We start from the raw sequence: 27920 nt of genomic DNA, 5'->3' as shown, positions 1-27920 counted from the left end.
TATTTTTGATCATTTTAACGGCCCGTTAATAAATCGACATCTCTACTGGTAGTGAACTCAGCGAAACCATCTAACCACATGTGTTTTAACAGTCCGTGAACAGGATAAGAAACCTTCCAGAACAGCGGGAGTTTCACGACTCTCGAATAAACTCCAATGCGTGACCAAAACCTGCGTGTTGTGGACAGTATATTTTGAAAAGATCCACGCTGAACAACGTGCCGTTCGCCTGACCCGAGCAACGCGTGATATACGGGCCTTATGCACACCGATGTACTGGTAACGGTATTCACGGAAAACAGGCCATCTCGGACTCACACGGGCAGAATCGTTCACGTGTATTCACAGTGGAAAATAAATATCTATAAAACGTGACACGCACAGCAGCAGTCCGAACTCCACAGGTGGTAATGCCACGCGCGTGGCCGCGCGTCTCAGCCTAGAACATTCGACATTCGAACCATTCGTCAAGCTCAGGGTCAGACAATACACAGACTAGGGCACGACAGTCCTCCCTCGAAAATACGGTAATCTCCACAGAGCGTCACATGAACACCGCGCGTTGAGTAAAGGGGCCGCAGCCGGCGGACACGGCGGCGCAGTCAGACGTAAAACGCGGCGGCCTGGCACGGCGCCGCTCGTGGCGAGTGATCGTCGATCCGTTTCCAGGTGGCCTGGCACGGCGCCGCTCATGGCGAGAGATCGTCGATCCGTTTCCAGGTGGCCTGGCACGGCGCCGCTCATGGCGAGAGATCGTCGATCCGTTTCCAGGTGGCCTGGCACGCCGACAGGAGCACCGGCAGAGACGTCCGTCCGTCTCGGTGGAGCAGCACCCTTCCGAGACGATCCGGCGCCACTTCAGCGAAGGCGGCCGCAAGGCAGGCCTACACCATGTTGGTGACCAGCACGGCGCTGTCGCTGCTCTTAACGTCGGCCAGACCCGGCGCCACGTCCGGCGCTGGGCGCGCCGGGTTCGCCGCCGCCGCCAGCGCAGACCGGATGTTTGCCACGGCCTGGGCGGGCAGGGGCCGGGCCTGCCCCCGCTCCTGCTGCTGCCGCTCCGATAGACGCAACGTGCTGGCCATGCGCTCCTCCAGTATCATGTTGAAGAAGGACGCGATCATTACGTAGATGGAGTACGTGTTCATGATGAAGCTGTAGGTGATGAAGAAGAAGAATAGGCTGACGTCGAGCGGCGGCATGTTCGTTGGGCTGCGGCGCGCCAGTGCCAGCGCCAGCACCACCAGGTAGACGAGGCCGTTGAAGACGAGGGACAGGATGACGCCGAGGCCGGGTACCCAGCTGGGCAGGCGGGCGGCGCGCCGCTCGCCAACCAGGCCCATCAGGTGACTGTAGATGCCACCGATCTCGACCGTCAGCGCCAGCGCAGCCAGCACGTGCATGCGCCCCGAGTAGAGGAAGAGGCCCAGGCAGACGGCGGAGACGGCGTGCGTCAGACTGGGAACAGCGCTACGGCCAGCGCGCCAGCCGCGGCAGCTGCGGAGAGACGGAGACGGGGCGGCGTTAGAGCGGCGGGCTGCCGGTCCGGTTACCGCGGGCCGGGCCAGCCAAGGCCACCAGTGCACAGCTCAGGTCAGAACACCGGCCCTGAGGTGAGGTCAGGTCGGGATACCAGGCCACAGAGACACAGACAGAACCGCTCTGGTCACAGAAACCACGGAGACGGGCATAACTGTGGGCAATGGTTTTGGACCAATATGGTGGGTTACATGCATATTCCGTTAGGGTAACTCGCGGTGAAGCAAATGTTGGTTTGGCGGATACGGTGCGAAAACCGATGATTTCCGATAATTACATGTTTACATGCCTTGAGCGCTTGCACGGATTTCTACACTTCACGATCACCAAAAGTCACACTCGCCAAGGGTTAGTACGAAAGCCACAAAGACAAAAGATGACGAGCAAACACATTTGAACACGTCCCGCTTCGCGCTAACCATACTTGGATGCTTGCAGAAGAAAAACCATGATGCCGTCGCTATACTGGCAAGTACAAGGAGCTCTTTGCAAAGTACTATGTAATGTGCGTAGCCCGATGAAAACCAGCTTTACGGATACAACTATCACATAACGTAGGTGACTGATAAGGAGCACATAAGGAGCACTGATGTGGGCGACTGGTCACGTTATTTCCCGCGCATGTAAGACAGGCCGCAGTTTAGTGCGAAGCAATACCGGTTCTAACCTCAACTTCGACTTGCAGATTGGGCTGATTATCCCCGACATCCGGGCGGCCAACGGCCCCCACTGACGCTCATCCACCCGGCCCCACAACTGTTCCACCACAAAATACGCATTAACGCAACCTCCGTCAGCCGGGGGAGATCCAGCCGCCGCCTGCTAGAATAGTGTCATCCTGATGAATCCTGATGTCCTCATCCTGATGTCCCCATTATGGAGTGTCCGTCACAGTAGGCGCCTTGTGTCAAAATCGGCGCGTGACGCCCTGACCGTAACGGCCGCGACTGGCCGCATGCAAACACCATATCGGAGATCATCACAGACAAGGGCCGCGCCCCCGATCTGAAGCATGACAGACGGCGCCGACGGTCATAAACTACTGGCCCGGCCTTTACTGCTACAGTTGGTGCGTTCCGGCGCGGTGGAGTGCTGCGATAGTCCAGCTCGCGGCGGCAGGCCCCGCGCCCGGGGACTTTCCAGGCCGGGCCCGGCATCCTGGACACGACAGCGACGTCGGCGATAACCGCCAGCAGGCAATGCAAACACCCTGCACGATCTCCCCCGGTCCTGGGGTCGTGCGGTGGGGAATGTCCGGGAGCAGTAGCCAGGTGGGGAGAGTTATTTCGGAGCGGAGTGGGAGTGTTCTTTCGGGCCTGGTGGGGAGTGTTCTCTCGGGGCAAAGTGGGGGTGTTCTCTCGGGCCTGGCGGAGAGTGTTCTCTCGGGGCAGAGTGGGGGTGCTCTCTGGAGCAGAGTGGGCGTGCTCTCCGGGGAAAAGTGGGAGTGTTCTCTAGGGCAGAGTGGGGGTGCTCTCTGGGACAGAGCGGGGGTGTTCTCTCGGGGCAGATGTGGGAATGTTTTCTCGGGCCTGGTGGCGAGTGTTCTCTCGAGACAGACTGGGAGTGTTCTCTCGGGACGGAGCGGGATTGTTTTCTCGGGGCAGAGTGGGGTATTGCCTCGGGGAAAAATGGAAGTGTTCTCTCAGGACGGAGAGCCAGTATTTTCTTGAGCCAGGTGGGGAGAGTTCTCCCGGGGCAGAGTGGAAGCGTTCGTATCCAGAGAGGTTCGTAGGGGTGTTTGTCTGGGGGGCTAGACATAGAGCACTGATCTCTGGGCGTTGACCGGGACATCTCCATCCGAGGGCTCAGCACCAAATGCACCAAGCTGCCTTCGAAACTTGATATGGAGCGCAGGTCTCGTTGCCTTTGTGTGGTCAAAAGCCTGACCCATATATCCAGAACTAATAACCGTATATATATATATATATATATATATATATATATAATATGTATATATATTCTATATCTACCTTTCATAAAAACCTATCAAAAGCCTATCGGGCAACCTAGATCACATGGTAACGTGCATGCATCCCAGATACCGCAGATCGCTCGGGGAATAGCCCTTCCGGGTGATAGCAGCAGATACCACAGATCGCTCGGGGAACAGCCCTTCCGGGTGATAGCAGCAGACACCACATATCGCTCGGGGAACAGCCCTTCCGGGTGATAGCAGCAGACACCACAGGTCGCTCGGGGAACAGCCCTTCCGGGTGATAGCAGCTTCGGGTACAACGCCCGGGCTGCCGAGTCACATCTGTTCCCATTGCGCATGTGAACCTCGGACAGCGGGCTGCGCTTTCTCGGAGCGTGGTGTCTGGCTATCTCGCAGGCGCTTACGTCACTGTTCTACACATCGGTCTCACACGTCCGGCAAAGCTGACGCGCGGCCGCACGCGCGTTACGTAAGCAAAACGCCTCTCTTGGCACCGGCACTTGCTTCCACTGGCTGTAGGTGTATTCCATGCCAGACCAAAGTGCAGCAACGGGGATGCGCTCCCTCCCCTTCCCTTCTACCCCAAGGTGATAAACAAGAACATTCTCCTGTTTCGATCTATGGTCGGAAGACCTGGAGAAATGGCATAGTTTTGTCTGACGAGGCCATTAGCCACAGGAAACGATAAATCCGCGTATCCGACGAAGCAATCTGTGGAAGTCGTCGATGGAAAACACATGTTCACCCTCACACCACATTTATGTAGGGAAGGAATGCCCCGCCCTAACTCAATATCACCTAAGGGCAAAATATATAATGTCTTTACCTATATCTTATTCTAAAACATTCCCAGCCTTCCACGCTGGCCAGTCACTACCTAAGGTAAAACATTCTCAGTCTTCCCGCTGGTCACTACCCAAGGGGTAACGGTCATAGCATTGGCATTTCCGTTTAGGCTTGGTCATCCGGCAAATACAGTCATTCAGAACACGGCCCGGTCCAATACTGGGCACTGGGTCCGCTTTGGCCACCTCTGAGCACGATGCCGTCTGACAGGGGCTCCTGCGGGCTGAGCGCGTGTGCCGCCGCGCGCCGCGCCGCAGTTGGCCCGCACCACCCGTCTCTCACCAGCAGAAGACGTGGCGTCCGATGGCCACGCAGAGCGCCGGGGCCATGTAGCGCGACACGAGGTCGTTCGCGGGCAGGAAACTGTGCTCGAGCAGCGGCAGCCACAGCAGCATGACCAGCGCGTACAGCGCCAACGCCTGACTCAGGACCAGGTCCACCACCCTGAGGGCACATAGGTCAGGTCAACGTCGGGCACCTTTATGGGCGGAGCGGCTCCGCCAGTACCAGATCCACCACCCTGAAAGCACAGGTCGGGTCAGGGTCGAGTACAGTGGAGGCACAGCGGCTCTGACAGCGGCGCCAGGTCCAGACAGGCAAAATAACCTGTGTTGCACATTGGTGATGACTAAGTGGGCCATTGTAGCCGGAAGATTTCCAAACCACGACCCAGAAAAGCAGAAAGTGACATCTAATGACGCACTACATACCAGACGAGGTCGACAGCCCGAACAATTAATCCACGCATGGTATCCCATCAGCCGTACAGTGATTTTAACCTTAATCTCGGTCTTTGATGTCTTTTGGTCTTTTCGACTTTAGCCTTTGACCTCCTGTGGCCTTTTCGACCATGACGCAATTCTGCAGCCCAAGAACGCGGACCTTTCACTTGGTACCGGTCACAAAAACTGCACCGCTGCCACCGTTTCGTGACATCATCGTGATCGGTCCAACGAGGAGCGCCAGAGTAATAAAGAACTTTTACCCCATCCTTACACAAGGTTTCAGTTAGCAAAACACCCCAAACCGTGCCACGCTTAACTTGGAGGGCAATCCACAATGCATTCAAGTCGCCCTATTAAACGGATTACGGCGCTGTGGTCGGACGAAGGCAGGTGAGTGCGCCGCTCGGACCTTGAGCGCGTCCGGGCCGGATTCTGCAAGGCGGTGCCGCCTGTTTACCGCGCTCAGCAGTCGCCGCCAAACGGTGCACGCCCACGGTACGGGCGGTGTGTCACGTAGCCGGCGCCCGGACTGGTCCGCGGGACGGACGCCTGTCACGTAGCCAGCGTCCGGACAGGTCCGCGGACGGGTGGTGTGTCACGCGACCGGCGTCCGGACAGGTCCGCGGACAGGCAATGTATCACGTGACCGGCGTCCGGACAGGTCCGCGGGACGGGCGGTGTATCACGTGACCGGCGTCCGGACAGGTCCGCGGACCGGCGGTGTGTCACGTAGCCGGCGTCCGGGCGGCCCGCGGCTCTGTTCTGTGGCAGCCGTAGCGTTGGGGAGCGGCGGCGAACGCGACGTAGCCGGGACAGTCCCGGCTCAGGCAGCCCACATGGCGTGATAAACACGACAGCGAGGCCAGAACCGGCCAAACGGGGCGGCGTCGGTGGAAATAACGCCGAGCCAGGGGGCTCGGCTTTTAATAGGCTATGGATTAGAACGTTCTCCAATTTTGTAGTTGCCAGAACAAGGAAAAGCTCTGATCGTAAAAATGATCTCCAACAACGAAAAAGCGGTAGCGGTGAACATTTGCGGAAAATTTGCAAAACTATTGGAGGACATTCACTGAACGGCCAACAAAAGACATGGAGCCGGAGGACACCACGGCCGCTTCACAGATTTCGGTTAAATCCCTAAAACTGGGAATTAATGGATCGGATTTATCAGTTCCCGCCGTTTGCACGCCTCTGAATGCCATGGCGCAACGGCTGTGTTAACGAAGATACCGTGTACACATTGTCATCAGCATAGATTGCTGCATGCAGGTGAAAAGAATGCTCTATCTGGTGTAAGTAGCGCCCGACCGATCCTGTATCGTTTTATCCACTTAACGCTCGGATATGTGAACGTAGACAAATACCATGTATTGAAGGGGTCTTAGCAGAGACCATGACATTTCACCCCGTTTTTCTGTAGCAAAGACCGCACCGGCTCCCCACCCTTCAGCCTGTCATCAATACAGGTCTGCGCGTTCGCGTCGGGCATTCGTGACGCATCGCAATGACGTCATAACCGGCCGTGACGCGCCCACCGCGGCTGGGCCCTCCCGCCATCCGCCCCGCGCTTCAACACGTCAGAATTACCAGAGCCGGCAACCGACTGGATCTCAGCGAACTCTGTTGGCACACGCAATACCCGGCGGGCTAGAGTAGGCGCTGCGGTCAGCCTGGCGAGCTACGGCAGGCGCGACGGTCAGCCTGGCGAGCCACGGCAGGCGCGGCGGTCGATATGGCGAGCTATTCTAGACATCACGATGGAGAAGCGCCGGCAACCGGCCCGTGCGCATTGCGTGCAGTATTAAGTGTGGTGTTTCGTCCAGCCGCGGGCACTGTCACGTGTATGCAAGCCAAGGTCAAGCCAAGGTCAGGGGAAGGACTGGCCCGTCCCGCTGACGACATCAGACCCCTAACGCGGCGCATCGTCTGACGCATCGGCTGCAGTTCGCAGAACACGTGCGCGCCACTCTGTGAGTCGCCATCATTTCCAGTGTTGATGGCGACACAGCTAGGGGCGGCGGCTCCTCCGGGAAAGGGGCCGACACCTGCCAGCGGCCCCGGCCGAGACGGGCGCGGCGCCAGCGCCAGTGGCACCAGAGACACCTCACCTCGGGCGGCCGGCCCCGTCCGCCGGACGTGACCCGCACCCGCCGGCTGACGGAGCGGTCGCGGCGTCAGACGGCCAGCCCGACTCGGCTGCGGCCGTCTCCCGGGGCTGCACGTCAGCACCCCACGGCGCCCGTTGGCCAGCCCGACTCGGCTGCGGCCGTCTCCCGGGGCTGCACGTCAGCACCCCACGGCGCCCGTTGGCCAGCCCGACTCGGCTGCGGCCGTCTCCTGGGGCTGCACGCCAGCACCTCACGGCGCCCGTTGGCCAGCCCGACTCGGCTGCGGCCGTCTCCCGGGGCTGCATGTCAGCACCTCACGGCGCCCGTGGGCCAGTCCGACTCGGCTGCGGCCGTCTCCTGGGGCTGCACGTCAGCACCCCACGGCGCCCGTTGGCCAGCCCGACTCGGCTGCGGCCGTCTCCCGGGGCTGCACGTCAGCACCTCACGACGCCCGTGGGCCAGCCCGACTCGGCTGCGGCCGTCTCCCGGGGCTGCACGCCAGCACCTCACGGCGCCCGTGGGCCAGACGCTGCTCAAGACGCCGCCTCTCGCAGTGGTCGCGCCTGATCGGCCTCTTGTCAGCTTAGGACGATGACCGGCTGCCCATTTGGGACTGGGCCCACCACAAAGCTAATTTTGCGTCACACGCATAGAAAGCCGCGGCGCCCGGTTGTTGTTCTTCTGTCATCTTATAATCGCCGTCGACCTTCACGGTGTAATTTGTTGGCGATGTCGTTCTTTAGCATGGCCTCCGATAATGGCGATTGGTCGTGACATGCTCTATAGGTGCGTCGTACAAACGTGTCAATATTTTCACGGTGCAGTTTCCATCGACACTTGACTTATGGTGCGAGAGCTTTCATCCCACAAAGACATTACAGGTGTTCTGCACTGGCTGTGGCTGTAAACCTAAAATGGTGAATTTTCTCCCGATTCTAGGAATAACAATTATAAATGCTGCAGAGCGTGCTCCCTCTCAGTTCTTGTATGATGTAATTTCCTGTCCTCTCCGATCCCTCGGAATCCTTACGATCCATGACTGCGCCGCTTCCACTGACGGTTTTCGGCAAGGGGGGGGGGGGGAAGCGGCGGTTATAGAAAGTGCAACGTTCAAGCGTCGTTTTTCCCCAGCTCCACTGGAACCTAGGTGAGGACTTGGGAAGTGGGCAGGCAAGAAGCAAGCTCCCAGACCAAAGGCCTCCCGACGTGAGTCGGGCCAAGCGAACGACAAAGACACCTTTGCTGCTTTGAAGTGGGGCCACTGTAAAAATGACGACCGTAAACCCGATATGAAAAGATTTGGGGGACTCTAGATGAAACCATGGACCCTCTGACCAACTTGCGCTCGCTTCGCCCCGGCGAAGGAGTGACTGTTTATCATCTACCATGTCATGGCCACGGTAAAAGCCGCCTGACGCCGCGGGCTCGCGACGGTGCTTCCCCGTTTGTCACGTGACCGGAGGCGGGCGCGCCGGCACGGGAGAGGCCTCAACCACGTGCTTCGTCCATGGTCGTTCGGTGCCGTGGCGGAGGCGGTGACCGGCACGCCAATGTCCTGCAGGGGCGAGTTCAAACAGATCTCCGGGGCCGGGGGGAACACCGCCTTTGCTCGACAGCAAACAATCCGTGATGGGGCCGCGGCTGGCCCGCGCCGACTGCGGCCGGCGGCTGCTGCAACCGCAGTGTCACGTGACAACATCTGCAACGAGAGACACGTGCACTTTCAACGACCCGGCTCTTTCCGGAAGATTTGAATTTTTCGATACTCTGGAGGCCCTTGCGCACGGAAAGCCCGGTAGCAATTCGCAATTCGTGCAACCGAACCGCAATCCGCAAATGTCGTAAATTCGCCGTTGCTTGGTACTTTCTGCTCCCCCTCTCTAACGAAACCTCGACAGCAGCATGCATGTGTCTTAATTCACCACCCAGTTACAACAATCTGGAAAGGCAGAAATGGACACGATCACTGCCATCCGTCAAGTGGCATAAACACACTTAAATTTCTGAGCAGTTGTCGCCGCTGTCTTCGCTTCGACTGACCATGAGCGCCTTGCAGGCGTTTCTCCGGAACGGGGCCGTCCCTGGCAGCCCTGACGGACGCCGCACCGAGGCGCAGAGGGGGGGGGGGGGGGAGGGGCAGCGAGCCTCGCGCCGGTCGATGTTTTGTTCGGCCTGCGGTCGCATTCCCGGACCGACTGGGGATCCCGGGGATCTCCCGACCGCTGGCTGGCTGGCTGGCTAGCTGGCTGGCTGGCCGGCCGGCCGGCCAGCGCGATCGCACAGCACCGAGCATGGCTGGTGCCGCGGCCAGAGCAGCGTGCAGATGCATCCGGCTCTCTCTTTGTCTGATGCCGGTGTTTCGCTTGCTTTCGGGTGTCTGTACACGGGGTAGGTAAACCACTTAAGTCGGGGTAGAAACTTAAGTCTGCTGGTGGGGGTAAGCAGCCGTGACCTCGGCCTGTAAATGTTTAAGGTATGCATATGCATACATATACATATATATGTATATTTAACTACATATATATATATATATATTATATATATATATATATATATATATATATGTATGTATATAGTATTGTTAGGGGATGCAATGACAGTCTTGGGATGTGAGTTATGGCTGGAAAGAAATACACTGTGCGTTGCTAAAGAAAATGATGAGCACACGAGTTCTCGTTAGCGGCTGGAATACTGGCTGTCGAGTTATCAATATCTGCCTGACGCAAATGCACATGACGTAAGCATAGACGACGGAAGCAGGAGGGGGGGGGGGGGGGCAGCCGACCATCCCCGGCGTTGTTTCTCATTTCCGTCAGTGTGTGTCGTTGGGGCTTTACGACGCACTCAGCTGCTGAGGCTATGTGGCGTCCCTTGCCTCTCACCCTGGCGGGAAGGGCGGGCACAGCTGGGAGTCGAACCCCGTACCTCCGGTTTCCCAGACACGCAGTGCTTAACGCAGACGCGTTAACCACCACACTACCGGTACCCCTCATTTCCGTCAGTCTCGACAGCTCACTTTTGGTTAGAGCGTGTGCCTTCCGATCCGTTCACCCGTGGCCGGGGCGGCGGCATAAATTTTGATTTGGAGAGAGAGGGCAGGATTTTTCACGAGCCCTCTTAACACGCACTCAGGTGGGGGGGGGAGGCAAATTGGCGCCCTGAAGGTTTTTCCAGAATGATTGCCGAACGGCGCAGCGAAGCTCCACTTAACTTTGCATAGCTGAAGAGAATTAAATAGCAGATATTTCAAAGGATGAAATTAAAAATGAGATGTACCTTGTAAGGTTGCTGACCTATGGCAGGTCAAAGTTAGGCCACAGCTTCAGCGAAGGGCATTTCTAGGGATTCATTCCGTGTGATACAACAACGGAGCGTTGGACGAAGCCATATCTATCAGAAGTATTTTTTCTTAAGCAATGAGCCAAATGACTTCAGAATTACGACAAACTACAATGACCTAGGTTGAGGCATGAAAATCAGATCGAGATCAAAACTAACCTGCTTTTTTAGTCGAAAGCTTGCTTTCATTGGGTGGTTTCTGGTGCTCATTTCGAATTAAGTAATGTAAAGATCATGACCCAGGAAATTAAAATTTTGACAAAAAGAGTTTACGTCAAGGTACCTCGCGAATTTGGTGTCTCTAGCTAGAATAGTTTTTGAGATCTCAGGGGGCAGGCAAACTGACCTCCAACCGAGCGAAGGGTATTCGGCCGGCCACCCGGGCGCGTGTTAACGGACGGCCGCCTGCTGGGCATTGTAGTGTTCAAGGGTTAAGGCACCAAGGGCAAGTGTCCCTTATCACATCGTTCACGCATCATTTCTAAGTAAATAAATACCAACAATTGAAAAATACGGGATGGGAACCTTCTGATTATGCAGCGAAAGGTTTTGCTATCCTATTCAAGGACATCTTGCTCCCTACAAGGGTCTAATGATGATCAGCGAACGGCCTCCCAAACCAGAAAAGGACGCCATCGATTCACAAAGGAGCCTTCAAATCTAGCTGCCTGGATCATCCCTAGGCCTCTTTAACGGCCTTGTTATTACAAAACGGGGCAGCCCCGGTTCCTGACTCAGAACCGCGGCCAGCGGACGCATGAAAGGATGCTGTTCCAGACAAGGGCCTCCTGAACGTAGTGTTTCTCGTAACGCGGGCCAGGGGCCTCGCAGTTCGTAACGGGGGCATTCCGCGCCGGCAAAGGAGCCTCCTTACCAGAACCTTGAGGCTCTGTAACTAGAGCATGGGGTACATTGATAATAAAAATGCCCTCATAATCTAGCAAACGGGACTTCTTGTGTAAAAAAGGGTCTTCCGAACCAGATTCATTACTCTCTAGCTCAGCTATGGGGCCTCTTTGATCTCCATTTTGGTAACCTGAGGGTAGATACAATACCTTCAGTTGAGAAAGAGGGGCCTCCCAGAAATTTTGAGGGAACAAAATACACTCTTGACCTCTCTGCCCCCTCCCCCTCGCGGCACGTTCAATTTTCGCCCACAAATTGTGCCGCTGACAAATTGGCAACATGGACCTCCCACCGATTCATGGAGTATTTTGCGAATCACCTGACCCAAGCGCTTGCTGCGCACAACCAGAGCCCTGCACAAGCAGAGCGCTGCACATGGTCGCCCAGCCTATTTCCCAGCACGTCCGATGCCGAAGTCCTGCGAGAACAGAGGCCGCCGCCCTTCCCCACGCACCGGGGCTGGCTAGTAAGTCCCGGAGACGCTCCACCTCGCCCGTGACGCGTCTCAGTGCCTCACCTGAACATCCTGTTGTCCGCCGTGCACGCAACGCACGTGGCCCGGGCGGCGTCGGCGGCGGCCGTGTCCCGACCGCGGCTCCAGGCGCGCAGTGACGTCAGCAGCCAGGCGCTGGCGCCAATGGCGTTCATCGTGACGGATACGATGGCGACCCAGCACAACGGGTCTAGGCTCGCTGCCTCGGTCATAGTCCCCTGCTTGCGGACGGACCGCGTCTGCTGCGGCTCACATGCACCGACAGCGTCCCAGCGGCGTCCACGGGCCTCTGACCAACTCCAGCGGCTCCCCCCGCGCCCGCCGCCGCCGCGTGCCCGTCTCTATCCGAGTGAGTCAGCGCTCCCCCATTCGTCGGAGCCGTGACGTCAGCCGCCGGGCGCTTCTGATTGGTCAGCGGCCGGAGCGCCGGAGTCTTTCCGCTGGTCTGGCTGTGGCGTCACTGGGTAGGCCGCGGGGGGCTGGGATATTCCCCGATAGGCTCTCGCCGTCCCCACCCAGGAAACGCCGGCAGCGCGCGGCCGGAGCGGTGGTGAGGTGGGGGTAGTGCGCACAGTCAGAGGCGCATGCAAAGTGTACCTACCAGGGGGCAGCGGTCTGACCGCGTCTCTGAGATTTTGGGGACAAGTCAAGATGGGTGAAGGGGTCTAGTAGTATTTTGACGGAATAGCCTGAATTAGAAATGGCGTTACAGGTTGGAAAACGGGATAATCATTTATTCTAAACATGCCAAATTAGAGGGGAAAATTGAAGGGACACGCAGCTCAGCCTCCCCAGGGGCTACACCCATGCAGAGGGTCACAATTCTCCTCCCTTTGAAATGAGACGAAATGGCAAGCTGCCCCGAAGACACATGCCAAGGTGCACCAAATGGCCGCAGTACGCCCCACCGCTCCATCACTGTACACACACATGACGAAATACCCGACCGCGAGGAAGCAGGTCATTGCGTCAACATCAACAGACTCCGCGTGATCACAGCTGTCTGGCAGACCTGGCGGCGACAATGCGGCGTTCCGCGGCGCAACCGGACAGGAATGTCGCCCCGTGACCATGGCCGGAGCCGGTGGGACGGGCGCGGAGCCTCAGAGCGCCGCCCAGAGCTGCCCGGGGCGCCGCCCAGCTGCCACCCGCCACCGAAGCCGCGGGGGGGGGGAGGGGGAGAAGAGACGCGACAGCCCGCCTGCCGTGCCCGATCACTTGTTTTCCCTGACGAGGTTTCTTGGTACACAGTTCCAGACCGGCGCAGTCGATTGCGTCTGCGTCGGCGCGCGCGGTGCACCGGTGTCAGGCTGGATTTGGCCGCCTGCCACTCGGACCTGCCTTCGGGGAACTCCACGCATCACTGGTCGACCCCACCCGAGTCCCCTTTCCCCTCCCTCCTCTTCACTTCTGCTGCTGAGTGACGGTGCCAGCCCGGGGCTGCTCTACAGCTCAGATCCCCGCTGACGTGGCTCCGAACATGTGACGTGCCGGAAGCGCATGCCTTGCACTGGCGCCCTTTAATCCTACCGTCCAAAAACAATACATCCTGAGCCAGTGCCGCAAAGTCCAAGAACACACCAAAGGAAGGCAAAGCTAGCCTGTCTGGCGGCGACTGCCTTTCACTGTGCGGCGTACCCATAACGGTCCTGGCTCAGCAGACCAGTCTGGAGCAGGAACAGGGGCAGGGCGAGGCAAGGGGAGTTCGGGTGATTAACGTTGGCCTTCCGCAAAAGGCTGACACTGGTGCTTTGGTGATGCAACTTACTAAACGAGCAGCTTCGGTTCTTGGCATTCAACGCAACTGGACGGTAGCGGAGTGCAAAACAGACGCGGTATTGATTTTTGCATACGAAATAGCATTAGTCGGAGCGGCAGCAATCCCAGCTAAGCCATCCTCGGCAGCAATCCAGCTAAGCCATCCTCGGCAGCAATCCAGGTAACCCATCCTCGCCAATGCCGTCTCCATAGGCCCAGAAGGGTTGCAGCGGCGAACTATTCACCGAGTGTGTTCGCCGCTGACTGTGTGCTTTGTCCCCACCAGTTCGAGCGTGGGGGGGGGGGGGGGGGCGGAAGCCCGGCATTCGCGTGGGCACTCGGCGCGTCGATAACGACGGTAACATTCATCCCTTTCCAAACAGATGGCCTTGCTCCGAGGCTAAGGCGGTGGTGGTTGTGGTCTTCAGTGCACTGGACTTCCCCAATCAGCAGAATCACGCGCTCAGATGGTGTACTTCTGTTTCAACTCCACTACTCCGAATTCGGAGAACTTGAGCCCGGCCCTGACTCCAGTACACAACTCATATACATGCACGTGTGCGTAACGTGCGTATTGACGGTTCTAGCTGTGCGTGGGAGACGACCTAGGCTGAGCCTGATAGCGGCCCTGAATTCGACTTTGATGGCAACTGGAAGTGCTTCTATAAGCCACTGAACTCTGCAGCCGTCCGCAGGCCCTCCCTGAAATGTGTTGGGCACGGAGAGCTGAACGGGGCTGGCGTTATGTCAAGGGACACCATGACCCTCAACACGTTTCCCGCGTCCCACCGAAGCCGCCACCGGCACATGTGAGAGTATAGACCTGTGTGACAACCGACGCCCCCGCCGGGGCCATCGAGCACCTGCGAAGCCGTAAGACTTGTGTGGCCAGACGTCGCGTGCCGGCCCCGCGCCGCGTACTCGCCGTGATAGGGCTCAGCCGTAGGTATTGCGGCGGAGGCTACGGACCCCGTCGCGCGCTCCTCTGCCTCGCCGGAGCCGTGATCGCATCTCATGGGCTTTGGAAGAGAAAGCTCACTGGACGTTAAGAGCGCGCTCCGATTGTTACATGGACTTACCGCAATGTCTGAGCAGGTCGGCCCACACCGGGCTGCAGCACGCGTAGTTTCAGGTTCGTTCTAATGAGCGGCAGTGTGAGGTCAACCTTGACTCAGCTTCAGACCGACCGATACGGGAGAGGAGCGCGGTTCTGGTGAGCGGCAGTGCGAGATCCACCTTAGCTCAGCTTCAAACCGACCTGATACGAGAGATGAGCGCGGTTCTCATGAGCGGCAGCGTGAGGTCAACCTTAGCTCAGCTTCAAACCGACCGATACGAGAGAGGAGCGCGGTTCTGACGAGCGGCAGTGTGAGGTCAACCTTAGGCTCAGCTTCAAACCGACTAATACGAGAGAGGAGCGCGGTTCTGATGAGCGGCAGTGTGAGGTCAACCTTAGCTCAGCTTCAAACCGACCGATACGAGAGATGAGCGCGGTTCTGATGAGCGGCAGCGTGTGAGGTCAACCTTAGCTCGGCTTCAAACCGACCGATACGAGAGGAGCGCGGTTCTGATGAGCGGCGGTGTGAGGTCAACCTTAGCTCAGCTTAAACCGACCGATACGAGAGAGGAGCGCGGTTCTGATGAGCGGCAGTGTGAGGTCAACCTTAGCTCAGCTTCAAACCGACCGATACGAGAGATGAGCGCGGTTCTCATGAGCGGCAGCGTGAGGTCAACCTTAGCTCAGCTTCAAACCGACCGATACGAGAGAGGAGCGCGGTTCTGATGAGCGGCGGTGTGAGGTCAACCTTAGCTCAGCTTCAAACCGACCGATACGGGAAAGGAGCGCGGTTCTGATGAGCGGCGGTGTGAGGTCAACCTTAGCTCAGCTTCAAACCGACCGATACGGGAGAGGAGCGCGGTTCTGATGAGCGGCAGTGTGAGGTCAACCTTAGCTCAGCTTCAAACCGACCGATACGGGAGAGGAGCGCGGTTCTGATGAGCGGCAGTGTGAGGTCAACCTTAGCTCGGCTTCAAACCGACCGATACGGGGGAGAAGCGCGGTTCTGATGAGCGGCAGCATGAGGTCAACCTTAACTCAGCTTCAAACCGACCGATACGAGAGATGAGCGCGGTTCTGATGAGCGGCAGTGTGAGGTCAACCTTAGCTCAGCTTCACACCGACCGATACGAAAGAGGAGCGCGGTTCTGATGAGCGGCAGTGTGAGGTCGACCTTAGCTCAGCTTCACACCGACCGATACGAGAGAGGAGCGCGGTTCTGATGAGCGGCGGTGTGAGGTCAACCTTAGCTCAGCTTCACACGGACCGATACGGGAGAGGAGCGCGGTTCTGGTCCGAAAGCACCACCCCGACTCAGCGCTCCTACAATTCACCGAGCGGACCGTCAGGAAGTAAGAACACAGACGAGACCGGTGCCTGCTCTGGAGACCGTCGTTGTAGAACGCGCCTCGTGGAAAATTTAACCACAGCCCGGTCCTGTCTGACACGGTAATCGATTGCTGCAAACATCCAGCAGCTGTTTGTACACAGGATGCTCCCAATCTTACTGATCAACGCAGGGTATTTGGTTGTGTGAAATACCAAGACGACGTATCTGTTTTTACTGTAAGCCCACTAATAGACCTAAAGCCAATTTTGACCATGTTCCCCATCCCAAAACGACATAAACATCGGCTGAACAAGCAATAAAACCTTTCATGACCACGGAAAATGCTCCCCCCCCCCTTCCTCTATCTGAGTAGCTCCCATCCCCAACACTTTCTCACAGAGTCGTGCCTCTCACCGTCTGAGTGACGCGCGTGGGGAGAACCCAGAAGACCTACCCCCAGCAGACCTACACTCACTGGACCTACGCTCACGAGGTCTAAGCTCGCTAGGCCTACGCTCGCTGGACCTACGCTCAGAAGACCTGCACTTGCTGGACCTACGCTCAAAAGACCTACACTTGCTGAACCTACGCCCACGAAACCTACGCTCACGAAGACCTACGCTCAGGAGGAGTACGAGAGAGAGAGAGAGCGGAGAGAGATAGGTACGAAGATAGAGGAGAAGAGAGAGAGAGAGAGAGAGAGAGGGAAGAGGAGAAGCGAGGAGGATAGACGAGAGAGAGAGAGAGGAGAGAGAGGAGAGAGAGAGAGACCATTGAAAAAAATGTTCCAAAACGCCCAACAATGAGCATTGATACATAAGCGTAGGAACGTTTCAAAAAGTCGAAGGGCCAAACTCAGGGCTAATCCCGAACTTTTTCTGGAAAGCAAGTCTGATGACCAAGGGAGATGAGGTAGAGATGGAGGTTGTTTAATTCGCATTCCAGTCCAAATGGAATAGGCACATTGTCATGGCTGCTATGTCAGATATGCATCCAGAGCTGGTTCTCACTGGTGCGCAAATCTTGCCTATTCGACTCATGTTAATCATTCGGCAAGCGAGATTATCCAGCTTCCCCAGGGATCATTCGTCGATTTCAACATTGGCTTTCTTGGGGAGGCGAAATTCCACGAGCGGGTAGGCAATCTTGGCCACTGAAGAGTCATCTGTCTCCACAGAGTAGACACCAAATTACGGCCTGGAAATAGTCCGGTGATAATTTTGAAAGTGAATAGATGGCTCCCAGTGCGACAGATTCTTCATGCGCCTTCATTTCGCTGGCTGCTTCCCAAGAGATAAGACTTGTCGCAGCATTTTAGGCGGAAACACTTTCGGAGGCTCAAAACTGCCCCAAAAAGTGACAAAGACCATAAAACTGGAGATTCGCCTTTAAAGACCAAGCCACAGAATAAATGCCTTTTTGTCATGCATTCCTTATCTGGGCCCCGCTCCAGCTCGCCGTCGGCGGCCACTGCCCTGGCCCGGCTGTCTCCCGCGCGACTGACTGCGAACTGACCGTATGGCTGCTTTGTTGCATATTTCTGGATCAGCGCAACTACTAATTGGTGTGTAAAACATATGTTGGGCACCTGCAACAGCATCCCGAATTATCTTCCCTTACACCACACCACCGCGGAAAAAAACTCCGGGAAGCTGCCTGCCTTGGCGCCGGGCGGACAGCGTCAGACCCCACGCCTGTACCGCTCCCAGTTCGGGCCTGGGACAGCGTCAGACCCCACGCCTGTACCGCTCCCAGTTCGGGCCTGCAAGGCCGGGTCTACTCAGCGCCTCGGCTGAGGACCGAAGGAGCCAGCCGCGCGGAGGCCGCGAAAAAGCCATCCAACACCGATGGCTCGGGCGATCACACGTGGTACGGCAGCCTGCCATCAAAAAACGGCCAAGCAGGCCACTAGTCTTTCCGCGTGCCATGCTACGGTATCGCACCGGGGCCTGCCGCGCCGGGAACGCTCGGAGCTCCAATTGTCCAGCCTTTCGAAGAACTACTAAACCACATCGGGCGTTTACAAAAAGATTACGTCACTTGAACCGATCACGCTTGGTCATTGTGGCGTGCAGTAGCAAAGAAACAGCACATACAGTGGACAAACGTGCACGTGATTTCTGGCGTCGGCCGTCCCCATGCTATTTGAACCTTCCCAGAATGTTCCTATTTAAGCCGCATAGGCGGATACAAATGGGGTTTAGCAGACAATCCGGCAGGCGGCCGAAGTTTAGATAGGTACAAAAAGTGCTCCAGACTTGCACACATGGTACATTTTTTGCCAACGGCGGTGACTGAGGCCTGGGTTCCGAACCTGACGAACCAGCAGCGTACTAACTCCTGCCGACTGGCTATCTCATTTATGTATGCCTTGTTCGCATCTACTTGGCCCGCGTTCAGTTACGGCCAACCGGAGCTGGTAAGGTGCTCACTTCGTATTCGCTCATGCCGTTGGCAGGATGTGCTGCTTGCCATATCGTTTCTCGACTGCCCACACTGTGTTCAACGACGGGTCAGCGGGGGGGGGGGGGGGGGGGAGAACTCCCGGCTATCAAGCTACATATCATATTAAGCCTCCGTATCAGCAAAAGGAGGCTCGGCACCAATGTCGCCGGTGGACGCCGCCCGCCATGCCAGCGGGGCTTTCCCGCCGCACCCTGCGCTGCCACAGCCGGTGTCCAGAGGCCAGCTTCTGTTTTCAGAGGAAACGAACAAAACGTTGATCTAACGTCGTCGCCCGCGCCCGCGGGCGTAGGCTGCTTCAGGGACGATGACGGCCTTGGCAACCACTGTTCATGGTAAAATCTTCTGCGGGGATACGCGTTCCACCCACTGATCACCGCAGCCAGTGGCGCCACCTGCTAGCCACCTGCCTCCACCCCAGACTAGATCTGTAACAAGCAGCTTGGAGCTGCCGAGCGCCCGGGAGCGTGGCGATGCCGCTTCAGTCCCCGCAACTTTACTCGTGACGTGCTCTTATGCACATGCAGACGAGCCGACTAATGATTCTCCGACGCAGACAACCACCGCTCGGGGCCGATATTGGAGCAAGGTGGACTTCACAGCCATGCAACTGGGACTGACCGAGGTCGACTGGAGTCTGGTTTTTACTTGCCGACGCCCTGGTCAGCAGACTGATTACCTGGTGCGCCATGTTCTCGCCGTATTAGACGACATCGCCCCAGTAAAACCTCAAATCAAACTCAAAGCTCCACTCCAATAAAAAGCAATCCAAACTGCACAACAACAAATGATATATGAATATAGAATATAATATAGCATACATATATATACACATATATATATATATATATATATATATATATATATATACATATATATATATAACAATATAATAAGAAATATAACTATACAACAAATAAAATCAAACTACACAATCCACCGGCACCTCAAGTCACTGATGCTGACGAAACAGCCCGTGTCCGAGCGCCGTGCTGCTCTGGCCTCGAAACCCGTCATGACGACCGCGAGGACATCCGCAGGCAAATCCGAGGGGCAGAGCCAAGCGGGTTGTATAAATGCATACGGCCAATCACCGCTGATGAGAAAGACGGCCCGAGTTCAACTCCCGAGGTCAACTGAAACGTCATGAACAGCTTCTTTGCGCACAATGGAAGTCAAACAGCGACTGCTGTGATGACTGCCAGAGCTGAAACAACTGCATCAGAGCCGCCATCACTTCTACCCCGAGTGTGTTCTGAACAATGTAGAGTTCAGCCAGTGGCGCTCGGAAACCTGTATTCTGTCGTTCTTAGCATGTGTAATTCGAATTATTGCGGTGATGACAGTCTCCCTCCGTACGTCATAAAACGTTGTTGTTGCGTACTCTGTCACATCATTCTCGCGACCGTGAACACCGGCCTGTGCACCGGCACAGTTCCTACTTAGAAAATGTTTTGAAAACGTCTTAATTTAAATATATTTACTGGTCAAAAGGGTCTCTATTTCAGCCTTCCAACTTAAGACTGATCCCGATTGTACCTGGCATTGGTACAGTAGTTGGACGAGTCGTTGACAAGCAACTGTATAACCTTAACCCGCCACCTCTTCGCCCAGTCACGACACACATTTCGTAAAGACCACTCAACCGAAACAGCCTCGGCGACCCTAAATGATATTGTACAATGTGTTATGGATAGGGGCAAAACCATACTCCTCGTGCTATTGGATTTGTCCAAATGGTTTGATCTGGTGAATGGTGATACGCCTTTTGCAAGGCTATTTCTTCATGGCGTTGACCGTCACTGGCTTCGACTATTTTCGCAACGACAGGCAGAAAGTAAAATTCACCCGCGAGCACCTCGAACCCTCACAATTACGACCAATTGAAAATCCACAGGGGTGTATGGCGGTAACACCCTCGGCCCGTTGTTATACAACTTTTTTCTTCAAATTAGATCAGCCTCCGTGTCGAAGGCGGCGTCCGCGTTGTCCAATAGGCGGACGACACCCAAGCCATTTTAGCTGATAGAAAGCTAGAACTGACTGAATTACAGCGAAAATGGAACGGGCAGTATCCATACTGTACAATGGTTTGGGCAACATGCTGTGAAAATAAATGCCAGCAAAAACCAGTTTATCGTGATCGGCACTCAGCAAATGATGCGGCACGTGCGGCGGGTCTCAATCCACATCGGAGGCAACGAGATTGGGGAGAGCAACACGGCACCTTGGATTGACCTTCGATCAACAGTTCACCTTCTTGGCGCACATTGTCAGCGGAAAAATACGCTGCAACGGGCTCCTTGCGGCTCTGTCTCATATAGGGCATAGTCTCCCCAGTGAACATGTAGGCACCACAGTGGAGTTTGGTCATCTCCATACCTCACTTCCGCATATCTATGTACGGCGGCGCAGACCAGTCAAAAATGAAACGAGTCCAGTGAATTTTAAATTTTTGCGCGTGATCAGTGTGAGGCTGTCGGAAGTCGGACCACATTTCCTTCCTGATAAACCAAAATCCAGCCGTGAATATGAGACGGCTGGCAACACAGGCCTTCTTCGTAAGATCATCACAACGGTACAACCTTCAGCATTGGCAATATACTCGGCGCAACCATGGATACGACAGGAAGACGTGCCCACCAGTCACACATCAGGCCGCCGCCAACCATGGATGCGACAAGAAGACGTGCCCACCAGTCACACATGAGGCCGCCAACAACCATGGACATGACAGGAAGACGTGCCTACCAGTCACACATCAGGCCGCCAACAACGCGTCAAACAAGTGGCAAACGGCAGTTGACTATAGGCTCCCGTCGACTACAGCCTCCTGCCATACTACGTGAGGGCTCTTAACCACTCACGCTTCGCTGCCACGGTTAAGCGAGAGCTTCCACATGCCATCGAGACATGAGCACGCGTTTTAAATGTGGCAGATGTGTGTTTTGTCGAATGAATGAGCGTTTCTATATCCGGAAGTGTTTCAAGACATGACACAGCACAGCAATAGCCAAGCGCGTATTTCATCCGTTTATAGAATGCATGACAGAATGGAATGTTCTGCACCGCGAACACGTACATATAACCATACAAGTGGATCGCCTGCCTCTGGTGACGGCCTTCGTCGCGGTGCAGCGGCGCGAAGCAGGTCGCGCCGTCCTCGGAGGCCCTCTGGCGTACCCAGGCGCTGCGAAGCGCTAAACGACGCATTGGTCGGCTCCGGTGAGCCCGCTCCGCAGCCTCCGAGGCGAGCTGTTCTCACAGGATGAAGGTGAGAGCCAGACGGAGCTGCCCGGCACTGGTGTAACAGTGCTCACCGGAGAGGCGCGCCGCGTGAGACGCGTGTGCGCGTGGCACCTGCGCTCCCACACCTGATCACCGGCGAGGCGCGCTGCGTGAGATGAGTGTGCGCGTGGTACCTGCGCTCCCACATCCGACCACCGGCGAGGCGCGCTGCGTGAGACGCGTGTGCGCGTGGTACCTGCGCTCACACACCTGACCACCGGCGAGGCGCGCTGCGTGAGACGCGTGCGCGCGTGGTATCCGCGCTCCCACATCTGACCACCGGCGAGGCGCGCTGCGTGAGACGCGTGCGCGCGTGGTACCTGCGCTCCCACATCCGACCACCGGCGAGGCGCGCTGCGTGAGACGCGTGTGCGCGTGGTACCTGCGCTCCCACATCCGACCACCGGCGAGACGCGCTACGTGAGACGCGCGTGCGCGTGGACCTGCGCTCCCAGACCTGACCAGCGCGGCGGCCTCTGCGCTGTAAAAACCCAAATGCGAACAGTACTCTCGATAAGATCGAAATGAAATTGGGAATCAAATGCATTTCGGCTGCCTCAAGCTGCAGTCAATTCCATCGGGAAAATGTGAGTCGGGGCCAGAAGAGGATCATCCGTATAGGCTGGAGTCACAGTTGAATCAGCTCAAATGAAAACGTGGCATATCTCCTTATTCTGACAGGTGATGGGGGAAAATGGACCAAATGGACCATATATATATATATATATATATATATATATATATATATATATATATATATATATATATATATATCATATGTCTATGTATATGCTTTAAATTCGTACGAATGGTCATCTCTTGTAATAAGCATCATTTTCAACGAAATATATTCCATCAGAGATCGAAATAGATTACGAAATCAAGCACCCATCTCATTGCGACCGAACCAAAGTCGATTCAAAACTGCGCAGCGTTGCTCACAACCAATGCCAAAGTCAAAGTTAGTCCCCTCAACTATAGGTCAGGGCTGGAATCAATCCCAGAATCGAAACAAACACAAACCTAACAGAAATGCATGTATTTCTATAAGTAACGAAGTGATCACCCCACTCCTTTCCTCGCCTGAAAACGAGGCGCGCCAGAGGCATCAACAACACAAGACATACACTCGCGGCTCATCAAGACACACAGCAGACAGGACCTACCGCCTCGGGGCGAACCTCAGTCGAGCATGCGCGCTGTCCGTGGTCTGTCAGCGGAGGGCGGCGCTGTCCGTGTCTGTCAGTGGCGGGCGGCGCTGTTCCGTGTCTGTCAGCGGAGGTGCGGCGCTGTCCGTGTCTGTCAGCGGCTGGCGGCGCTGTCCGTGTCTGTCAGCGGAGGGCGGCGCTGTCCGTGTCTGTCAGCGGAGGGCCGGCGCTGTCCGTGTCTGTCAGCGGCGGGCGGCGCTGTCCGTGTCTGTCAGCGGAGGGGCGGCTGCTGCCCGTGTCTGTCAGCGGCGGGCGGGCTGTGCCGGTGTCTGTCGGCGGAGGGCGGCGCTGTCCTGTCTGTCAGCGGAGGGCGGCGCTGTCCGTGGCTGTCAGCGGAGGGCGGCGCTGTCCGGTTGTCAGCGGAGGGCGGCGCTGTCCGTGTCTGTCAGCGGCGGGCGGAGCTGTCCGTATCTGTCAGCGGAGGGCGGCGCTGTCCGTGTCTGTCAGCGGAGGGCGGCGCTGTCCGTGTCTGTCAGCGGGGCGCGCGCGCTGTCCGTGTTGTCAGCGGAGGGCGGCGCTGTCCGTGTCTGTCAGCGGGGGCGGCGCTGTCGTGTCTGTCAGCGGAGGGCGGCGCTGTCCGTGTCTGTCAGCGGCGGGCGGAGCTGTCCGTGTCTGTCAGCGGAGGGCGGAGCTGTCCGTGTCTGTCAGCGGACCGGGGGACGCTGTCCGTGTCTGTCAGGAGGGAGGCGGCGCTGTCGTGTCTGTCAGCGGGGGCGGCGCTTCGGTGCGGCGCGCCGCGCCTCAGTCGGCCCGCTCCAGCGTCGCTGCTGCTCCTCGCCCATCTCGAGTCGCATGTCCCAGTCGCTGGTCGGGGGCGGCGGCGTCGCCGCCTCAGTCGGCCCGCTCCAGCGTCAGCTGGCTGCTACTCGCCCATTAGACGTCGATGTGTCCCAGTCGGTCGCGGGGCGGCGGCGTCGCCGCCTCAGTCGGCCACGCTCTAGCGTCACTGCTGCTCCTCGCCCATCTCGAGTTCGCTGTGTCCCCAGTCGGCGGTGGGGCGGGCCGGCGTCGCCGCCTTCAGTCGGCCCGCTCCAGCGTCAGCTGCTGTCTCTCGACTCATCTCGACGTCGCTTGTCCCAGTCGGCGGTGGGGCGGGCCGGCGTCGCCGCCTCAGTCGGCCGCTCCAGCGTCAGCTGCTGCTCCTCGCTCATCTCGACGTCGCTGTCCAGTCGGCGGTCGGGGCGGCGGCGTCGACGCTCCTCAGTCGGCCCGCTCTAGCGTCAGCGGCGCTCCTCGCCCCATCTCGACGTCGCTGTCCAGTCGGCGGTCGGGGCGGCCGGCCGTCGCCGCATCAGTCGGGCCCGCTCCAGCGTCACTGCTGTCCTCGCTCATCTCGACGTGCCGCTGTCACTCGCGCGGTCGGGGCGGCCGGCGTCGCCGGCACGTTGGCGCGGATGACGCGATCCGGTCCAGGCCTGCAGCGGGGGTCGCCGTTTGTTTGTTCAGTCATCAGCTGACATTCATCGCCGCCAGGGAGCCCACGACCCACCGCCACCCGTCCCCGATTATAGCCGCGCAGCCGGCGGCGGACGCCCGGCCCGGTAACGCCATCCAGCCATGCCCTCAGCTGCCAGCCCTCCGGATGGTCCTACGTGGATCGCTCGCGGTCTTAACTAGAAATGCTCAGCGAATTATTGCACCTGTTGCCCGGTGCAATTTTGCACAATCGTTACCTCTGAGACAGATACTGAGTCCTCACTGTCAGTGAGCTCCCAAAACAAATAAAGAATATACACTCCCAAAGGCCCACCGATTTATGACATGGTATCATCAAGGTGCTGATGAAAGTGCAAGTCAGTAGATATGACCAGGGCACGGTCGCCCACGCGCCCCCACTGCCACCGGACGCTTAGCGCACCGTCGGCCAGCACGTCACGGGCAGCTGTCACGAGCGGCACGGGCGGTCTCCAAACATCATCCGCAATGAAAGTACACAGCCCTTATCATAAAATGGCAGGCCGCCGGCGGCTACACGACTTCACGGAGCTCGCCACAGTTTGGTAACGAAGACTACTTGCAACATAATGTGGGACAGGAAATACTGTTTGCACGTTGTTTCCTATCGTACATTTCCTTTGCCTGCCACCATCCCACGCACGTTAAAACTGACAGCAGAAGATCACCGCCCGGTGCCAGCATTTCATTTGGTAGCGACCTCTGCTCGTTGGGACCGCAACTAACGGGCCGACGCCGGCTGGGCGGTCGGCCGGCGCTCCGGGCTCGAGGGCGAAGCGCGGGTGCCCACCTCGGTCGGTCTTGGTTCGCGATCCGGTCAGCGCTTTCCTGCTCTCCTCGTAGTACTGGTTCGGGTGCTGCACGACGCCCTCGAACGGGCGCCGGTGCACGAGCTCCCAGTATTTCTGACAGGCGAGCTGCGGCTGCGAGCGGGCTGCCAGCTCCTGCACCTCCGCCGAGCCTGCGCCACGGCACGGAGCGGGTCAGACGGTGTGGCATCTCCGCCGAGCCTGCGCCACAGCAAGGAGCGGGTCAGACGGTGTGGCACCTCCGCCGAGCCTGCGCCACGGCACGGAGAGGGTCAGGCGGCGCATCTCCACCGAGCCTGCGCCACGGCACGGAGCGGGTCAGGTGGCGCGGCATCTCCACCGAGCCTGCGCCACGGCACGGAGCGGGTCAGGTGGCGCGGCATCTCCACCGAGCCTGCGCCACGGCACGGAGCGGGTCAGGCGGCGCGGCATCTCCGCCGAGCCTGCGCCACGGCACGGAGCGGGTCAGGCGGTGCGGCATCTCCACCGAGCCTGCGCCACGGCACGGAGCGGGCCAGGCGGCGAGGGATCTCTGCCGAGCCTGCGCAGCTACACGCGCACACGAACACCGGCTGTGAGGAGGGGCCACCGACTCGTCAAAACCGGAGACGGCGTGAGAACGAACTGAACACATGAGACGCCACAACATGGAACCACATCCGTTTCTGAAGCACACACTTCTCCTGTATCACCATGTAGATGATGTATGGTGATACCCGGAAGCAATGATACGATAGCGTGACTTGCACAGAAGTGGAAGGACCATGATGCTCCCGTCCCCCTGCTCCTCCCCGACTCTCACGTCGTCGGACGCGCACAGCCACGCCCAGTGACGGGGTGTCGGATGGCGTAGAACATAACCTTAAGCATCCGTGTCGGAGGTGGGCCTCCAGAGCGGCGCGCGCCCTGAGACACCCGCCCCCATGCAGCTCACCCTCCTTGTCGATTCCGTATGCCCTGAGCATCTTGCCCATGTGGTCTTTGTCGTAGTGTTTGAAAGGGCAGCCGGAGTCATTGGAGCCGGCCGCCAGGATCTTGCTGCACGGGTGCGCGCTGTAGGAGGTCCGCTTTCCCTCCTGGCCGTAGTTGTGCCGGATGTTGTACAGATACTGCTTGTGGAACTGCCGAAATAACGGGGGGGGGGGGCTTTACCCAACAGCACCACAACCATCACAGGACTGGAGTAGGACACGAAAAGGAGCCCGCCAGCTGCCCAATCCGCCGATGCCGCGCTGACATACCACGGACGCCCAGCTCTGCAGACCCAGGCAGAGTCGCGATGTCTGGCTACTGCCACATGTTACGCAGGCAAGTCATGATCGACAAGAGCGGGCTGTCAATCTTTCCTGACTGTCCAACTACTTGGCTATGCCGATCACACAACGGTCACATCAGAACCCTGTGGGCCACCTGAAGACCACAGCCCGTGGTGCACATATTACAAAAATCGCGACGTGACAAACCACAATGTGTGGACATTTCGTTCCCGACAGTTTCAGATAAACATGACAACGGCTGAACCCCACATATGACAACCAGGTCAACAAGTCCAGCACAGCATCACACAAGCGTACAGCAGTACGTAAGAAGTGGCATTACCATACTGCATGGTAAAAACACAGGTTCCGTGCCTAGTTCCCCAGAGCCCTGTCACCTTATCCGAGTCCATGATCTTGGTGAACTCCTCGCGCCAGAAGGCGATGGCGTTGTCGAGCGAGAGCCCGATCGCCTTCAGGAAGAGGCCGTACTGCATGCGGCCGCCGTGGAGGAGCTTGTGGTTGGCGCGGAGTCGCTCGTGCAGCTGGCGCATGCAGGGCGGGAACGACTGGCTGGACAGCTGCCGAGATCAGCATCGGTCTCAGTCCGGCAGCCAGGGACGGTCAGGGACGGTCAGGGACGGCCAGGGACAGTCGGGAACGGTCAGGGACGACCAGGGACAGTCGGGAACGGTCAGGGACGGCCAGGGACAGTCGGGAACGCTCAGGGACAGCCAGGGATAGTCGAGAACGCTTAGGGACGGCCAGGGACAGTCGGGGACACTCAGGGACGGCCAGAGATAGTCGAGAACGCTCAGGGACGGCCAGGGACAGTCGGGAACGGTCAGGGATGGTCAGGAACAGTCGGGGACGCTCAGGGAGGTCACAACAGGCGGTGGCACAACAGGTAAGCCGGAGCGTGTCAACTACAGGAGTCAACCAAGTGGGTCCCTCTGGCGCTTCATGAATACGAAAAAGGTGGACCAAACAGCACACATGTCTCGTTCCGACAGCACCACGTCGCCACTGGGATAAACCCGCTTCGCTGAAAGCCTCGCATGAATCGGCCCGGGCGGCAGCCGGGCGGAACGTGCATCCGGCACCGCCGTGAGCAGCTGGAGACACCCAGCGGACGCGACCGACCGGCGGCCGGGAGCTCACACCTCGTCCAGCATGTCGGGCGTGACGGCGTTCTCGTCGGTCTTGGCCGCCGAGTAGTCGCGGCCCGTGTAGCGCTTGTCGAAGTCGTTCAGCATCGTCTTGAGCCGGGCGTCCTCCTCCACCACCGGCAAGAGGCGGCGCGCCATCTGGCGCACGGGCAGCACACTTAGACGTCGCCGCGTCGGCATCCGCGCCCTGTCCCGGGCGGCGCGGCACGACCACGCCAAGGCACGTTGCAACATA

At 57.8% G+C, this 27920-nt stretch overlaps 2 protein-coding genes across 2 annotated transcripts in view; both read right to left on the bottom strand.

Annotated features, from left to right (window-relative positions):
* Positions 1–175: 175 nt before the first annotated feature.
* LOC119089724 (uncharacterized) lies at positions 176–12226 on the bottom strand. Its single transcript, XM_037212535.1, has 3 exons — positions 11917–12226; positions 4604–4765; positions 176–1497 (listed from the first exon to the last, which is right to left on the bottom strand). The coding sequence occupies exons 1-3, from the start codon at positions 12102–12104 to the stop codon at positions 885–887; spliced, it is 963 nt and encodes a 320-aa protein (XP_037068430.1). The 5' UTR covers positions 12105–12226; the 3' UTR covers positions 176–884.
* A 12117-nt stretch (positions 12227–24343) lies between these two features.
* LOC119089784 (DNA primase large subunit) overlaps positions 24344–27920 on the bottom strand; it is a 4698-nt gene continuing 1121 nt past the window's right edge. The window contains exons 3-7 of the mRNA XM_037212599.1: positions 27680–27823; positions 26915–27097; positions 26195–26381; positions 25242–25412; positions 24344–24411 (exon numbers count right to left, since the gene is read on the bottom strand). Coding sequence (XP_037068494.1) covers positions 24344–24411; positions 25242–25412; positions 26195–26381; positions 26915–27097; positions 27680–27823 — 753 coding nt within the window. The remainder of the gene's footprint in view (positions 24412–25241; positions 25413–26194; positions 26382–26914; positions 27098–27679; positions 27824–27920) is intronic.

Source organism: Pollicipes pollicipes, unplaced genomic scaffold, assembly GCF_011947565.3.
Source record: "Pollicipes pollicipes isolate AB1234 unplaced genomic scaffold, Ppol_2.1 Scaffold_3087;HRSCAF=3621_pilon_pilon_pilon, whole genome shotgun sequence".
NCBI lineage: Eukaryota > Metazoa > Arthropoda > Thecostraca > Pollicipedomorpha > Pollicipedidae > Pollicipes > Pollicipes pollicipes.
Note: the sequence above shows the minus strand (reverse complement) of the source record. Positions and strands in the feature narration are given on the sequence as shown.